At 45.7% G+C, this 17,563-nt stretch overlaps 2 protein-coding genes across 11 annotated transcripts in view; both read right to left on the bottom strand.

Moving 5' to 3' along the window:
* MRPS28 (mitochondrial ribosomal protein S28) overlaps positions 1-4,672 on the bottom strand; it is a 52,876-nt gene extending 48,204 nt beyond the window's left edge. The window contains exon 1 of the mRNA XM_016151482.2: positions 4,423-4,672. Within this exon, the coding sequence (XP_016006968.1) occupies positions 4,423-4,638 (216 nt within the window). The 5' untranslated portion in view covers positions 4,639-4,672. The remainder of the gene's footprint in view (positions 1-4,422) is intronic.
* Positions 4,673-6,387: 1,715 nt separating this feature from the next.
* The window catches only part of TPD52 (tumor protein D52), a 173,551-nt gene continuing 162,375 nt past the window's right edge, over positions 6,388-17,563 (bottom strand). For 7 of the 10 annotated variants that reach the window (XM_016151479.2, XM_016151474.2, XM_016151477.2 and 4 more), the window contains 5 exons: positions 17,347-17,448; positions 16,265-16,291; positions 12,674-12,715; positions 11,242-11,302; positions 6,388-9,083 (listed from right to left, as the gene is read on the bottom strand). In XM_016151479.2, coding sequence (XP_016006965.1) covers positions 8,964-9,083; positions 11,242-11,302; positions 12,674-12,715; positions 16,265-16,291; positions 17,347-17,448 — 352 coding nt within the window. In that variant the 3' untranslated portion in view covers positions 6,388-8,963. The remainder of the gene's footprint in view (positions 9,084-11,241; positions 11,303-12,673; positions 12,716-16,264; positions 16,292-17,346; positions 17,449-17,563) is intronic. The other 3 variants (XM_016151471.2, XM_016151475.2, XM_016151476.2) reach the window with 3 other exon arrangements.

Here is a 17,563-nt window from a genome sequence, read left to right as displayed (position 1 = left end):
TCTCCACCCACTGTGCACTGATCTCCTTTGGGAGAAACAATGCCTCGACCAGGCCAGGGGACCTGCTGAGTCACCTACTCCCAGACTGGGCGTCCTCCAGTCACTGTTTGCCAGCTGCCAAGAGCGGAGTGCCCAAAGCTTTAAAAAGAGGCGAAATCAAAACTGAATCAAACCTTCAAACCAGGTTCCACTCAAATATGAGTGGGGTGTAATTATGTTACAAAATTTAATGTAATTAAAAGACAAAAATTTAATATACCCTTTAAGAGAAAATACAAAGTAAAGCCAAACCCAAACACATAAAAGGAGTGAGATTTCTGAGCAAAAACGAGAGTTAAGAAAGATACGAATAGTGAAAGCTAATGCTGATTTGAGAAGTCCTAAGAGTGTGACTGCGTATGATCCAAGCAGATGACCACCCACGAAACAAACACATGCAGAATATATCCATCTTCTTTTAGGAAAGGTATAGTATTATTTATAAGCATATCAGTGGCATTGATAAAAACATACTTTCCCTAGAGATTTCTATCTACCTCAACACACTCTTTCATTGTTTTTCTATTAACTGGTCATTTCCTCTAAACATGCTTTGAAAATGTTATAGACTCCACTGTGAAACTGAACATTTCAGAAGGTGTTTTATTACTAATATAAAGATAACTAACTCTCTTAGAATTCTCTAATGTAAAAACCAGAGGGCACCATGGTTAAAATCAGAAATATTTTTAAACATTCCTTTACATATTAGTTTTTAAAACATGGGGATAATTTTTAAAGCTGTCTCTATAAAACCAGTGAGAAAACAAAGGATAAAATAAAACTATATAATATTGCTACTATATTAATTCAGTAGACTTAAAACTTATACTAAAAATAAGAGCATTTTCCCCAATATACTGAAATAAACCCTTAAAGTAAACTATATTTTGGATTTTTTCCTATATTCTGAAAAGACAATGTATCTGGTTTATTCTGTCTTCTGGAATACTCCAGCATTTTAAAATTAAAAATACCCATAAGAAAGATTCATGAAAAAGTAAAAAATAACATTTAAAAAATATCTACATGAAATCTAATATACCACTAAAATTAAACTATAAACGATGTAACACCAGCATTCTACATAAAGAAGCTAAAATAGTAAAATATTATCGTCCATCTTAAAACAACAAAATGTTCTACTATGTGGCCCTGAAAGCCTTCCAAACCATTTTTTCAAAGTGCTAAATGTACCACCCTCTAGCATTTAAAAAAGTAATATTCACAAAGCACAAAACCAGTTCTTTGTTCAATGATTGCCATCTGGTGGCTGTCAGATGGGTGACCTGCTAACGCTCGCAGCAGCTCCCGATTAGCTTAAGGGGTTCTACAAATTGCTTACATAAGAGGATTAAAGGCTTTTACATTTTTTTTAAAAAAAAAGGAAAAAGATATCTGTCTTTAAAAAATATATTTTATTAGGTCTTCTATACATAAGTTATGTGTTATGTTGATTACAAAAATGAAAAGGACTTTGTCTCTACTCTCAAAAAAAAAACAAAAAAAAAACTAGTTGGAGACAGATGCATAAACCAATACTAAATGTAATGAACCAAAGTGGGTAGGCCAGCATGGGATGAGGGCATCTACAAACTACCACACAGAACAAGAGCATCTCAGGTCATTTACACTTGGGATCCCTTTGACTAGTAGTAACCTCATTGAAATTTCAGGACAGGGAATCCATGAGCTGCCCTTGGTTACCATCCTGTTTGCAGGGGGAAGTTCCTTTTAAGAGTGAGCTGCTTGGCTCTTCCTGAACATCACTTAGTCCTAAGACACACATATAGACACACAAGTCTGCACTTTATGGATAAGAAGTAAATCAATGGGTACGATTTCAACTTTCATCACTATACATATATATTTTAAAATCTAATAATAGGCCACCTGAGATGTTATTTATCATGTATAATGATTTAACCACTGCACTGTGTAAGTTTAATTCCAATTCAAATCAACGAATATATATTCAGACCCTATTTGTCTAAGACATCATACAAGGAACGAAAGGGCGAATTAAAAATGACCCCTGACCTTTATGAACTACAACCCAGAACACAGGGTAAAGCGAATTCACAGATGACTTTAACATAACTTAAGAGTTGTGTGTGTACATTAAGGCAGTATTTAAAAAACGCTCCTGGACATTCAAAAGGAGTTTCAGTGGGCCCTTGAGCTGACAAAAGACTAATAGAAGAAAGAGGTGGCTTTACCATGGAATTTGCAGGCAGGGATGCTAATTCCAAGGGAAAAAGCAAAGGTCAGGTACAGATTTGTTGAGGGAACAGCAAACTAAGCAGAAACCATGTTACAAATGAAATCTTACGTAGAACACCAATATACTTAACATAAATGCAGAATTTTGTTGGTATAGTGTATGAGTTCAAATTGATAGTATTTACTTAAGTAAAAAAAAATGTGAGCATGCAGTATTGATAAAAACCACAAACTGCTTATCAGGGGTGAGGGACAGCAACCACAACCCCCAATTTCTGTATTTTGTTTTGACTGCCCAACATCAAGAATCTCCACTTACATTACCCTACGCGGATAGGGGGATGAGGAAGCCGGCATCGCCATGCACTGTACGTGGGAGCGGAGTGTAAACATGCCGTATCTATCAAAACGCAATTGTGCGCACACTTGGACCCAGCGTGTATTTCATAAATATGCAAAAAAAAAAAAGTGTGCACTATAACGCTGTCTGTATTAAAATAAAAAACAAAAAACAAAAACAACCTAGAAGCTCATCAGTGAAGGTCTGGTTAAATAAACAATGCTATATCCATATCATGGAATATCAAGCAAGTACTTTTTCAGTTAAGTATATATATATATATATATTACACATATGCAATGAGAAGGAAAACATCCAAAGTTATACTTAAGTGAAAATGGTAATTTTCATCATCAGCAACGAAGATACACTGAGCGCTTATTATCAGGCACTTATGCTGTTTCGATAATGACTTTATTTAATCCCCAAATAATCCCATGACATAAAGTTTCCTTTTATAAAAAAAGGAAATACATTTATCAATTTTCTAAGGAAACACAGTTAGCAAATGATAGAAACAGGTCTCAAACCAGGACTATCGGAATTCTCATTTTAATGTGAGCAAATATTACTTTATAAAATTAACTTTTTTTCAAAAATCCTGATCACACAATAAAAATGAACTTTATTCATCTTGTAATCTCAGGATATTGTTCAATTAAATAGCTCCACAAACTTCAATAAGTGAAACTTTTTCACAAAACTGGATCAACACCTAATACATTCCTCATCATAAATGAAAGTCAGAAAAGCACTGAAAACTTCCAATAAACATTAAAACTAAAATACACGAGGTATTTTCAGTTATCTTACAATTGTTTTTGTTCAATTATTACTCAAGATGGATGAGCTCATATAATTGATATGCTCCAGCTTGTATACTATTATCACTTGTACAACTGTTTTTGGAGCAGTCACAGAGATCTCAAGTCAAAGACAGCTCAAGCATAAATGAAGTTCAAATATGCACGATGCGTACAATTCACTTACGCACCCACTTGCCAAACACTTACTGAGAGCCCATTAAGAGTCAAACACCATACTAGATGCCAGGCAGTTTTCTTTAATCCAGTCTATGAACTGTTTGGAACTGGTCTCCAAGGAAGTAAATACAGAAACTGAGTTTGTTTCCATATAACTTACATTGCCAGACATCCACTTTCATGTCTGCTGAATCTAATAATTTAAAAATCTGGCTTGCACTTATGTCTATTTTTTCCATTTCATCTATCTAGTAATCCTACCGTATTTTACAGAAGTGTTGCTTGAAACGGATGGGAATTTTTAAGTCATTTACAGAAAAGTGAAGCACTGACAGATTTAATTGCTTGCTAAAGTTTGTAAAGTCAATAATTCTCATTCACCCAGCCACTGAATTAACACATATTTATAAAGAACCCTGTACGCCAGACACCAAGCTCCACGCTGGAGCTAGGAAGTCTAGAACAAGACCATCAGTGAGCCGCCCAGCCTCTCCGGTGTGAGCCCAATTCGTCTCCGAGTCCAGGAGTCGCCCCGGACCGCCACTCTGGCAGCGCTCGCCTCCCGAAGACACGCGCAAATCAGTGTGGACACCGCAGTCCAGTATGTAACGTCACTCAAAAGCCGATGGAGGAAAAACAGGAGCAAGAGCCACACGCTCCGTTCCCAGCGGCTGAGCAAGACGCGCTCCGAGCGCCCGCTCCACTCCCCACCCCGGGCTCCGCCCTCCCTCCCGGCTCCACCACCTGGGCCCGGTCCCCCGCTGCACCCCCTCGCCGAGCTCCGTCCCGACTCCCGTCCCCGCCCACCACGTCGCCAGCGTAGCTCCCGCGACTCACCTCCGTCCGGCCGAGCCCCGCCTTCCGCTGCAGCTCGGAGTGACGCTCCAGGGCGCTCGCGAAGCCGCCCGGGCGCGTTCTAGGCTCCGCCGACTCCGGACTCTCGCTCCCGGAGCCACTCTCAGTGCCCGCGCCTCGACAGGGCCGAGCGGAGAGGAACAGGCGCAGGAGATGTCTCTCGGCAGCCACGGCACGCGTCCGACACAGCGCCGCCATGACGGCTCCAGACCTCTGACATTTAACCTCTCCGCAAGCGCGCGGGTCACGGGCGGGGCAGCGAAGGCTCCGCCCCCTCGCCGCGAAGTGCCGAGGCCGGCGGGCGTGGTCTGGTCGGCGCATGCGCGCGCGGGTGCCAGGGCCTTGGGGCGCGCTGGTGCACTGAGCAGGTGGGGAGCGGTACCATGCTGACAGCGAGCGCTCGGTCTCGCGTGGAAAGCATTGTTCACCCCGGGAATTTCGCCCTCTCAGGCATCCCTTGGGCCTTGTCCTGCTGTAAATTCTAGTAAGGCGGCAGTTGCTGGCCCCGCCGCCTGCGCGTGCTCCCTGGATGGCCGCAAAGCTCGTCCCCCCACCGCTCTTAGATAAGAGGTTCTCCTTGATTGGCTTTTATGGAGTTGGAACCCCAAATACACACTGTCCTGGCCCCTCGGTTTTCTCTCTACCATTTAGCGCGTCTTAATATGCCACATTGTTTCCTTAGTAACCTTTAGCTTCCCCGGTTTTGAACAGGAATTTTGCTGTTGGGTCCCTGACACTGCACACAGTAGGTCTCAAACATTTGTAAAGTCCCGGATCCCAGTTTGTCTTTCTTTGCAGTCAGTCCACCCACGTTACAAAAACAGTAACAAAAACAGTAATCTCTTCGAGACGTTGTTGTCGCCTCTAGGTATGTATTTAAAAAAAGAAAAATACACCCTCCAGTCTCTTCTAGGGAACTTAGGAAATTTTAGAATGTGCTGGAATATGCACCACCAGAGCCCTCCACCCTCAGCATGATTTCCCCCCCCCCCAATGTTTTCTGAGAATTTTCCCACACTCTTAAGAACTGAGCCTAACACGAGGGGGTGGGAGGTGGAGGTGGCGTCCACCCTTTCCAATTCATTTGCAGGTACTTCAACGGAAGGAATTTTTTGTTAGGACCACAGCCCCTAATAATTAATGCCTTTGACTGGATTTTGAATCTTGCTGATGTTCTCATTAATTGAATAGTCAGACAAAATACAGAACCCTAGGAATGCACTAACCGTGGAATGGTGCATAATTGTGTGAATCACATACATACAGAGACATTACTGCTAGCCAACTGTAAGGTTATCCTTTCAAATTCAGTAAGGGGCTTATGATAACTTCTACTCCGGGTGAGCTCTCCCCTCTTGGCACTAAACCCTTTATTTCCCCTAGCCATTAATGAAGTCTTGCCCAAGACATTTTTGCATTACTCTGTATGGCTGTTGCTACTTTGACTTCCCCGCAGGAAACACTGTAGTAAATTATAATGAGCGTTGGCCAGTCGCCTTGAGAACCTTTAGTTCTAGTCCTGACTCTTCATTCTGACCTCAGGCAAGCCAATTTAATTTTAATTTGGTTTCCTCACTCGTAAAACCAAGTTATTAGACCTTGTGTTACATTTAAGGAAGTGCTGTGTAAACTTTATCAGTATCTGCAGGACAAATGGGGTTACTAACATGCCAGCTCTTAAATGCAATAGGTGTATTATGCTCATGACCTACCTCAGCCAGATGATAAATTCCTTCAGGATTGTGACAACAGGCATTTTGGGACAAATCCTCAAGTTTTTAAATGTATGACTTTAGAGCACCCAACTTCAAGTTATGCTTGCTTAATTCCCTGTCTTTGGGAGAGCATCAGAAGCATCAAGTGAGAGGAAGCGTGAAATGAGGGCTTTGGAGAGAAGTTGTCAAACCTTTCCTCAACGGACAGGCGACACATACAAAAGGACCCATACCCAAATTACAGCATTTTTATTGTTTTCAACTACTATACAAAAGAAAAATAGACAGTGTGCCTTTCTTGATTAACAGATCCAGAAATAGTGATTCCAAATTAAACATGCTTTCGCTCTATTTCAGTAGTTTCTTTGAGTTACTAAACTGATAGGCCGGTAAGTTCTACTCTCCTCCAGTCATTACTTTGTCCTCATACGCGTAAGAATTCTTGCTTTATTTCCCACAAACTCCGTAAATGTAAACGAAGGCCATTTCTTTGAAGAAGGGGACAATTTCAGGGGTTGTTTTCCTCTCTGACACTTCTTGAATCCTTGAATATAGGAGAGTTTGCTCTCAGTTGCTGTTATCTTACAGTGCCAAACAGAAAACACAGTAGAGTGTAACTGAGTCTATAACTTCGAATCTTCCACAAAGACCATTCTGAATAATATTTCTAAATCACATTTGTTTTTCTACATTCATCCTCCCTCTACTTTTGATGACTACTTTAAGAAGCAGAGTACTTTGCAATAGCTTAACTCATTTTTAGATAAAGTGTAGTGATTCTCTAATTTCTTCCTTCACAGCCATCACCAATACTCACGTACACCCATCCCATTTTCCACCCCGATTTCTATCATTTCTCCCAATAAACTAAAGGGATTTGAGGATATTTCACTCAACTAAAATAATTGCCATTTTGCCTTCTCAAAAAGATAGTAACAGACAGGAAGCTCAAGAAACAATGTGATGAGAAGATACTGTGATAAAAAATTGAAAGACTAGGTAATTGGTAGAAAAATATAACTTAACAGTTATGCTGAGTAACCACAATATTTGTATTTTTAAAAAAAATTTCTACGGATCCACTCTGGGGGGGTGCTTCAATGACCTTTGCTTTAAATCCTCTATAAGGAATAATTTATGATATGTTAGTCTGATACCATTAAGTAGTCATTTAAAGCAGATGGTAAAAAAAAAAAAAATTGCCATTTTTCAAACCATAGACACCAGTTGATTACTTATTATCCAGACCATAATGAATCTCGAGACCAATGCTACAGACATACAGAATCTATTAAGCTTTTCACATGTAATAGAGTTTCAAACGCATCTAAAGTTCTAACAAAAGCTCTAAGAATCAAGAATGGCAGCATGTTATTTTATAACAATCAACACTCATGGCTTCCCAAATTTGGTTTTCATAAGATAATGTATCCTGAAGTAAACCTAGTCATGCTTTTTAAAATTGCTTTAGGTCAGTCTAAGGTTGGCAGTTAACATTTGGCATAAACAACAATAAAACCATCACACCTTGATAAATAACAAATACAACATTGTAGGCCATAATCATACACTGCATAAGGAAAAGGTGTTGGTGACGAGTGAGTAGACATTAGAATTCACAGAGTACCGTGGCCTCGGTGCGGACGCTTGCAGAGGCTTTGGTGCATTCAGCCCTGATGGTTTTTGATGTAGGGGGCAACGTCTACGGAATCATTTAATAATTTCTAAACCACTGAAAACATATCAGTAGAAAATGATGAGTTGATTTTTATTAATGCAGTGAATCTTCTGGAGTTACCACCAATCCCTTAGTATACAACTTTTTCAAGTTATATTAGTCATATAACTTTGTGTGCTTATCTTAAATGGCGCTAAATGAATTAAATGAAGACAGCAAACCCTAGTGTGATTGATCTGAGCATTTTTACAGCTACTTAGATCTAAAAAACCTTCGGGCTTTTGAATTGAACACTTGATAAGAGTGTTCATATATCAACCTACTGATAATACAATATCCTTGATGTAAAATGTTACTTTGCAATTTATTCTGAAACTCAAATTTAATTTAGTGAAAAATAAGTTGATAGAAGTGACATATGAACCAATATACTGAAACAATTACTGTCACCAATGGTAACAAACAATGATGTAAGTTTTCCACTCTGAAGTCACCGAGGAGTTTGAATTACCATACATGTTATCATTTACAAAACTATAACGGATAGGATGTAGAGCCGATTTATTGAGTCTGGTGTCTTTGGACACCCAAGATCAGACACCTTATACCAAAACAATGTCTTTTCAAAAATATTTTTTGTAGGTAGTAGTTCTTCCCTTGGTGGTAAAGAAAATCATGCCAAAACATATAAAAATCAGGATTTGGAAAAATTTAAAGAACGATTTCAGCGAAGAATCAAATACACAGAGGGTCGAAGAGGGAAAAAAGAAAATCATATAGAAGACAAAGATCAAACTGGCATAAAACAGGAAATCCATCACGACAACCTGCAGCTTCTCAGATCATTTTTTTTTTTGGGGGGGGGGGGGTCCCAGGGACTACACATGTTGTTATAATGGTGCTTCCTACGTAACGGGCCTTCGATGCACACTAGAGGGTGTAGCCCGGGAATACAGCGGTGAAAATATATTCATTTTGCTCAACCCACAGACAGTTTGGTCAAAGGAATATATAAAGCTAAATAATAGCACATGGGGTAGAAATTCACAGCGATGAATGTGGACGAGATGTGCTTGGGCCCCGCTCGCGGCGTCTGGCAGTGTGTGGCCGGCTGGCCGGAGGCAGGCATCTCACGGCCTCTCGTGGGTCTGGTCTGGGAGGGGCTCTGTGGAGATGGCGCTGGCATTCGCCGTCGAATTCAAGACTTCGCCGAAATCGCCGCCGGCAGGCTTGGTCCCCCCTACCTTCGACTTTAAATCAAGTTCGAAAAGGAAAAGACGTCATGAAACACACACTTAGCTGACTCTGCATAAAGTAGGTCAAACTGTACTTCAAATAAATCAGGAACCCACGAGCACAGTGACGTTTAGTGCGGTTGGATAGGAAAACGTGCGACCTTTCTGCTGCGTGAGTTCGGATTGGTCCATGCTGCTCCTCCTCTCTTTTTTCCCCCTATCTGCTTATTGTTCTTTATAGGGAAACTTGTCTGAAGAAGTCTGAAAGGCCCATTATTCTAAAACATCTATCGAATTCTCTTTAGATAATACTATGCTACTATGTAGTCCATCAAATTACGCGTTCAGCTACACATTCAGCAAAGGAAAGAAACGTGTATTTTTCTCAGTGACAGGGTCAGCTTTCTAACCCGTTCCTACTTAGAGTGTGGCACAAGGACCTACAGATGAGTCGTCACCTGGGAGCGCGTGAGAAAATGCAGAGTCTCAGGCCGGCCCCCCACCTCCATCTGCAGCACTGAAATCCACACTCTAACGGCATCTCCAGGTGATTCCCACACGCCAACTTATCAATAGATGTGTGTCTGGATGAGTGTGTCTGCCTGGCGTCTGTACAACATTTATGTTTCAAGCCCTCACACGGCACTTTGTCCTGAACGACACCGATGCTCCCTCTCTGTTATATCTCAGACTACTGACCGAACAGGACAGGTGACTAACATCAAGGAACCAAGCAGTGACCAAGGATGCAACTCGCAGTGTGGTTAACTTGACCTTGCTCTTCGCTCAATCTTAACTGACCGGCTAGAGACCCATTAACAGCTGGAATCTAGTTGAAATTTTTCTCTCTCGTTCTTTTTGGTTTCCCATCTAAAAACCTTTGAATTGTTTGAAACATGTGCACAAGTTGTATCCAGTGTATATTTATTAAAATTTTTAAAACACATTCCCAAGGATAATAAAATGTGAAAAGTCCTTGCAATTCAAAGTGTCTAAGATGGAACTCCCTGCGCCTGGGCCCTTTTCCCCTCTTTCCTGAGACTTCGGACGGCTGCAGCATGGCCGACCTGTCGCCGTCCGGCCCCCGGGAGCTGCCCGTCATCGGTCGCCCTCCTGTTCCACATCCGGTCAATCGCTCACTTTTCGTCTGTCGTTTCTTCATTCTAAACATCTCTCGACTCCGACCTTCACTCGCCCCACCGTGGTCATGGCCCTAGACTGCGACTCCTCACAGCGTCTGCTTTTCCCCCCCTAAGCGTGCGCCCTGCTCCTCTAATTCAAAAATGGTGCACTCGGAAGCAAGTGGCTCGGTTACCACTCTTAAGAGTGAATCTGCACTTTCAAGGTGACTTACAGGAAACATTTAAGATATTAGTTTCGACCCTTAAAAAGTGCCCGCTGTCGTTATCAGAACTAGTTTAGGCAGAAACGAACCCGTGGGCATTGCAGGAGCTCTGCAGAGAAGGGTGGGCAGGGAACAGGACTGAACCACCTTTCTGGTGACTCGCGATCCTGAGACTGAATGATTTTATGGTTTTGAATATAATCTTGAAGATAATACACTTTATTGGAATCGAAGCGATCGACAAACGTGACTGAATCATCGACGATCATCACTGCGGCATCGTCGTCATGATAAAAACGTCAATAACTGAGGCCTGGATACACGATGTGCATTTTAAGGTACAGGCACACAGCCATTAAACAAAACATTGAGAAGGAACAATGATAGAGAAAAATGTTTATGATGTATGGTTAATTTTTAAATCACACTAGCGTAGTCACCCTGTCCACATACGTCACTGTCTCTGGGTGGTAAGACCAATGTTTCTTGTTTGGTTTTGTGCTCTTCTATATCTTTAAATTTATGCAATAACATTTGTCTTAAATTTTGTCCAATTACAAAGTATTTGAAATGAACAGTACAAAAAGCAACACAAACTTCCAAGTTACTATTGTTTTTTTTAAATCCTACGTTTCTTTTCAGGACTTAGCATGGTGCCATGTGACAACGTACACTCAAAAAAACTGACTGTGAGTACATATCACCTTAAATAGTCACTAATCGTGCAAAGAATAAAGTTATTAAAGTTCTTTAAATGTTTTTAGAGTGATTTACCCACACCAGAGAAAGTGAAGGCCCCAAGAAGGATAACACAAAGAGCCTGTTCACCTCTCTACTTGCCTTTAAGTTTTCAACCTTTTCTTCAAATGATTTGAAAGTCGGGGAGTTTCTGTGGAGAGAGAAAAAAAAACAATAGTAAAATCACGAATGCTGAAAAAGCCATCAATTTTGAAAACATTGTTACTAGACTGTATTCCTGTTGACCATTATTCTCAATGAGCGAAAGTACAGAAATGTTTCTCCACGCCGCGGTGTGCAGGCGTATACACCAACGTGTCCTGTCGCGTAAGACTGCCCAGCTCTGTTCTAAGATTTCTGCAGTGAGGCTTCTGACTCCATGGATGGGGCCAGTCTTAGACACAGAGCTATAGATACAGCCGGGCACCTGTGCGAAGAGGAAACAAGCCAGGTAGAACATCGGTTCTATCGGCTACGCCAGGTTGCCAGGCAAACGCCACCATGAGATCAGCTGGACTTGTGTCCACAGCCACGTGCTGCCTGGCATGGTTCCTGCGTGAACCCACATCTCCGAGCAGGACTGGAGGAACTTCTACGACAGGGACCCTGGGCCCCAGGGAGCACGGAAGCGGGGCTCGGCCTCCTCACAAAGCTGCCCCGGCTGACGGAAGCCCTCGGAGCCCACAGAGAGCCCCTCCCATGGCTGCAGGTTCAGCCCCATCGATCGAGGAGGGTCACGACACCTGTGTCGCTCACGCCCAGGGCTCTGAGGCCTTTGCATTATCTGCTCGACCTCAAATACTCTTCCTACTATTACAAGATGAAAAAGGTGAAGGCAGGTGCAGGGGCTTCCTGGTTCCCACGGTGGCCACGGGCAGCCATCCCCGGTGTGGTTCCCCGGACTGGCCAGCTGCATCGGTAGCTCTTGCGAAGCTATTAGCAATGCACATTGTCAGGCCCCACCCTCAGCTGACAAAGTCAGAAATACTGGGGAAGGGACAGCCTCCCGACGTGACCATAGTTCCAGCCAAGCACAGTTGGTTGGAGACCTCTGCCCCTCTAGAGAGGAAGATGAGGTAATAACATGTGCCAAGTGCTTCCTGATGAGAGAGGACAGGAATAAGCCACAGCTGGCTCCCGGTGTCAGAGCGGGGTGGGGGGAGTGACCCCGGGGAGCAGGGGGAGCAGTGAGCCGACGTGGACCGGGCTGGCAAGGCGCCTGCGCCCACCGAAATCTAAGGCTTATTATTAGATGAATCGTGTTCACTCTCTCCATTAAACGGATCACAGATGTGAAACGACAGACTGACAAAGTAAAATAGAAAATAATTTTTTTTGCTGTTTTACATCACAAACATTTACTGGATCTCCCGTGACCACCCAACACGATCGCGGCGTTAAACACGCAGCTCATTCACAGCAGAATCCGAGTTCCCCGCTTCGCGACGGTTCGAGGCAAATACCCCGGTAAAGAAGAAGAAAGCGTGAGACCAACTTTTCGTTTCATAGAAATATACTTTACCTCATAGCTGGCATGCTAATTGAATGTTGAATGGAGCGTATGCTGAGAGGCAGCATTAAAAAGAGACAGAAATGAAGTTAGTACAGCGGTGATTAGACATTATAAAAAGCAACCAAAATTTAGCTTTCTGGGAGCCCATTCTTTTGGCACCATGAAGAATTACCTACTTTTTGAGGTGAGGGGAATCACAGTTATTCCAACACAATTCACTCCTATTCCCCGGCCAATGTAACCCCGTAGTTAATAGAGATGATAATTCAACCTCGCCTCTTTATAGTAAGGGAACTGGAAGGCGTCGAGCCTTCCGAGGATTTACCCTAAGTCACGGTAGGATCAAGGATAGAACTTGAACTTCGGGACTCCAAATTCAGCATTCATCACCTCCCCTCAAAAAACGAGGCACACGGACACAGGCGTGCACACGCGCACGCACACACACACAAACACACACGCACACACACATACACACACACACGCGCACACACACACACACACACACACACACACACGCCGGGCCAGGGGAGGCTCGTCGGCCGTCTTTCTTCCACATAGTTGTCACTGCAACAGGAGGGTTTCAAAATAAATCACCTGCGTGGGGACTGTAAGTAGCAGAAGTGTCGCCTTTCTAATAAGAGGCCTCTACTGCGCCCCAATTAAACAAAATGTCCTCAATGGCCATTTGACTAAGAACTGGCCCCATGCTCCTAGGAGCATCTTCTTCCTCACGGGCAAAGCAGTCCACTGACCGCTCGGGCTCCGCCGTCCCCACGGAGGTCACCTCACACGACGAACGCACCTCAGTCCTCGGGCTTCCGAAGTCCCTCTGCCCTGCTGACACTGTTACCATGCTTATAACACTCTGATCGCCAACACGGCATTTTGGTGAAACATCTTTCCTTTGGGTATGTAGGACAGTGCAAGGTATTCTCGATTCCATTTAAATATTGTGTGCTATGATTTAGTTTTCTCAAAGACTCAGTCATAACAAATGGCAATGAATTTCAAGTGCAGCTCCCCAAATCGTTGTTGCATTATTACGGAAAAACATGGATCTCGATATAAAACATGATCTTGATATAAATCAAAACAAGCCGGCAGTTGGTGCGGTCAGGATAATGAACTATCTAGACATCTTCACACTTAACGTCACACAGGACCCAGGAAACGACCCACTGAGCTCAGCCGTCTCTCCGTCCCACACAGCGGCCACCTATTCTGCGAGGAATTTGCTCGTTCTTTTTCTGTTTGAGCTGTTGCATTCATATTTGAAGAACAGAGATTTAAAAAAAAAAAAGAACCATCCTTCTTAGTCTACGGTGTCAGAACTCCAGACCTTACCTGTCCTTCCTGAGACCCTTCTAAAGAAGCTGCCTGCACAGCCACTGCCACCCTCTCAGGAAAATTCCTCCCCCCAGCAGGACTCCTCCCCCACCACCAGCCTCCTGCGGGTCTACACATCGTCCGAATGATTACAGCATGCTATTAATAACCCTGAAATCGCCCCGTGAAACCAGACGGCCCTTTTCAAGTTTCTCTCAGAAAGTAAAAGCACGAGTCAATGCTGGCCGTCCATGCGTAGAGAGTAAGCAAGCAGGATTGGGGGGGGGGGGTTTGAACACAGCACCCCAGGGAACGCTGGGTGCCCCCAGGGGGGCCCCCAGAGTAATTCCCACCACTCTGTCCCACACCCGGCCCCGGCCTCGCTGTGGCCCACCCTCGTGCCAAGGGCACCCAAACCAGGCCTCCCTGCCTCCTCCCCCGTTCACACCCACGCGAGGCGTGACACAGACGCCCAAATACCAAGCGGTAACTGCTGAACCGGCAGCGTAAAGTAAGAGTCTGACAGTTCGAGTCAGCAGAAGAGCCGCAGCTCCCGGCAGGGAGCGACATCGTTGCCTCCCGCCCGCTGGGCACGTGTGGACACGGAGCGCAGGGGCGTCGGCGGGGTGGCGACCACGCGAGCATGAGGCAGGAGGGGCCCCCCGGCGTCCCCTCTAGGGAGGAGAGCTCCCGCCGGAGGGAAACACTCCACATCTGCTGTCCCGGCCCCTCCCCCTGGCAGCTCCGGGGACACGTGGCCTGTGTCTGCCTCCGTGACCCGCTGGTCTGAAAGACGGGGTTTTCTTTACCCGGGTTCTCTGTTTTATACGTTTTCATATATTTTCTATCTTATGCGAACGCACCGAATAAGATTGCCATCAGGAACTTTTGGCCTAGAAATTGTTTTCTTTAAGTGACTTTTCCGAGCTTCTTAGCAGGTCAGAATGATAAAACTGAGCTTGCAGAAGAGAATCTGCTTCTCCCACTCTCGAGCCGTAATCAAAGGCCTTCCTTTAACTTCCGCGTGTTGGTAGGCCAGGCGCCAGGCACTGAAAACAGGACTGAGAACGGTGCGGAGCACAATCTCGGTCATGCTTTCTAAACGAAATGGAAACGTGGCTACGCCGGGACCCACGAGAGCCACGGCGCTCAGGGTGACATCGCTCAGGGTGACATCGCCTACTTCCTAACGGCTGTGCAAGGTGCAAGGTTTCTACGGGACTCTGGTTGCGCGGAACCGACGAGACGCGCGCCCGGCGCCACCTGGCGCCCACTGGCGTCCACTGGCTTAAGCCGTCTGCGGGGACAGGGAGGGGGCGGTGGCCTGTCCCCCCTCGCCGGCGCCCGCGCACCCCGGATTGCGCGCGAGGCCACTGCGGCCGGAGCACGGGGCACGCGAGGGGCCGCGCGAGAAGGCGGCGCGCAGAGGGGGCGCCGTCCACCGCGCCCCGCCTGCTGACGTCCCGCCCCCCGCACCCCGCCCCGTGCCCCCCAACTGCTCGCTGGGGGCACGGTCCGGGTGGGCGCGGGGGAGGAGAGCTCGGCCCCTTCTGGAAGGCGTGGTTTGCGCCGCCGTCGTCACGTGCTTTCTAACCGACGGCCTGACAGACTTTGCTTTTCCTTTTGCAGCCGTGAAATTTCCTGGTGTGCGTCGTTCGAGAATGTAACGAGAGTAAAGAAACAATAAATAGTAAAATCGATAAGCTAGGAAAACAGGCACTAAAAGCGGAGAGCAATAGTCGATTTCACCTTCCACTGATTTTCTCACAAAAAAACACCTGCGTGAGACGGACAAGCACAAGCGGAGGCGGCGGACAGGCAGAACCCCACACCTGCACCTGCACCTGCACCTGCACCTGCACCGCGGGACTCTGGCCAGCGGCCCCGGCCCCGGCCCCGCAGAGCACGGAAGAAACGAGGGTGCCAAACACACACGAAGTCAGACACGGGAAGGGAGGGGTCCCGCACGCCATGGGGCTGCTCCTCCAAAACAAACAAATGAGTTTTTTAAAAAAACGACACAGTCGAAATCATTTCCCTATCCCTTTGAACCACAGTGTCAAATTCTTCCTCTTTTAATTTACCCATTGCCCATGGTATGCGAGAAACCCCTCCCATAAAAAACAACTAGCACTAGAGAAAAAATATCCCAACACGATGAGGACAGTACGTAGGGGACAAACACGGGCGTCCACGGGGGCATCACCACCGGGGGAGGCACACTGACTCGGACAAGGGCAGCCCTGCGGTCCCGGCTCACACGCTCCTTACCTAAAGGAGTGTGACAGCCCGCGCAGTCTGCGAGAAGCCGCGGTCAGCATTAAAACAGAAGGAAGTGCCGGTGAGCCTCAGGGTGACGTCGCCTGCTTCTTAACGGTCGCGCACGGTTTTTACGGGACTCTGGGTGGGGTGCTACACGACCGAGTCCGCTTCGACGGAAATGAGAGCCCCCGAGAGGTGGGTCTATCATCACCAACAGGGTTCAAGAAGGCTACGTTTATGACATCATGCTTGGAACGATGCCAGTACCAAGTGAGTCGTCTGGAGTCTGGGCCATACAGAAATAATCCGCTGATCGCCAAACTTGTTCAACCCACAAAATTCTGGTTGTAAAATCTACGTTCCCCACAGACGAAGAAACACGAAGTCATGCAATCTGAGGGTTTTGTGTTGTGAGCACAGATCTTTCATGCCAAAAGACACGCAGCCAATTTACACGACATCTGTCACTTTCAGCACGGCCCTGATCCACAGGCGGGGTGGGGAGGCACTCACAAAGGCACGGGGAAGCGGTTTTACCGAAACGGCCGGGAGAAGCTCTGCAGACTCATCCAAACCATAAATGCAAAATAAAAGGCAACAGCTTGAAATCAAGATTCGGGCCTAAGCAGGAAGGTGGACAAGTTAGTGCCAGTCAGTGCCCGAGTGAGCGTGGTGAAGTCACGACGTGGTGTAAAAACACACCGCACAGAGGGGAAGACGGGTCTCGGGCCCGGCGTGCCCTCCGGCACCCCGCACTGGTCCCCAGTGAGACACGAGGCCCGGCCCACGACCACAGACTTGCAGTCATGACAGACGTACTTACCCTGCACGATCAGGAAGGACTCAAGGGACACACGTTCACAACCAGAATTTTTCAACCATCTTAAACGTAGTCGTAAAACGATCTTTTTGAATGCTACGCCTATAAGGCGAGATGGCCGGGCCCGGACGAACCGTGGCAACGGTTTCAGTCCCGGTTTGAGGGAGCAGAGCCCAGCATCGCCCGGACCCGGAGTCAGGGAGCAAAGGCAGCCACGGCGCGCGGCCATTCGCCTCGGCTACTTAACCGAAAAGGAACAGCGAGGACATACTTTACGTCTTCCAGCTTTTTGGTGATGACCGATCCCACGGACGCAAAAGCAGCTGAAGCCTTCTGTCCGGCCTGGGACAGCGTTTCAGACGTCTTCTTGTATCTGCATCAAATTACGAAAACAGAGCGAAGAAAAGTAAGCTAGGTGTTTGTTTTTTTGTTTTTCTAGAGCGTTGTAAAACGCTTCGCGGCCATCAGCTCAGCATGGCATCATCTCA

This window comes from Rousettus aegyptiacus, unplaced genomic scaffold (genome assembly GCF_014176215.1).
Source record: "Rousettus aegyptiacus isolate mRouAeg1 unplaced genomic scaffold, mRouAeg1.p scaffold_m13_p_15, whole genome shotgun sequence".
NCBI lineage: Eukaryota > Metazoa > Chordata > Mammalia > Chiroptera > Pteropodidae > Rousettus > Rousettus aegyptiacus.
Note: the sequence above shows the minus strand (reverse complement) of the source record. Positions and strands in the feature narration are given on the sequence as shown.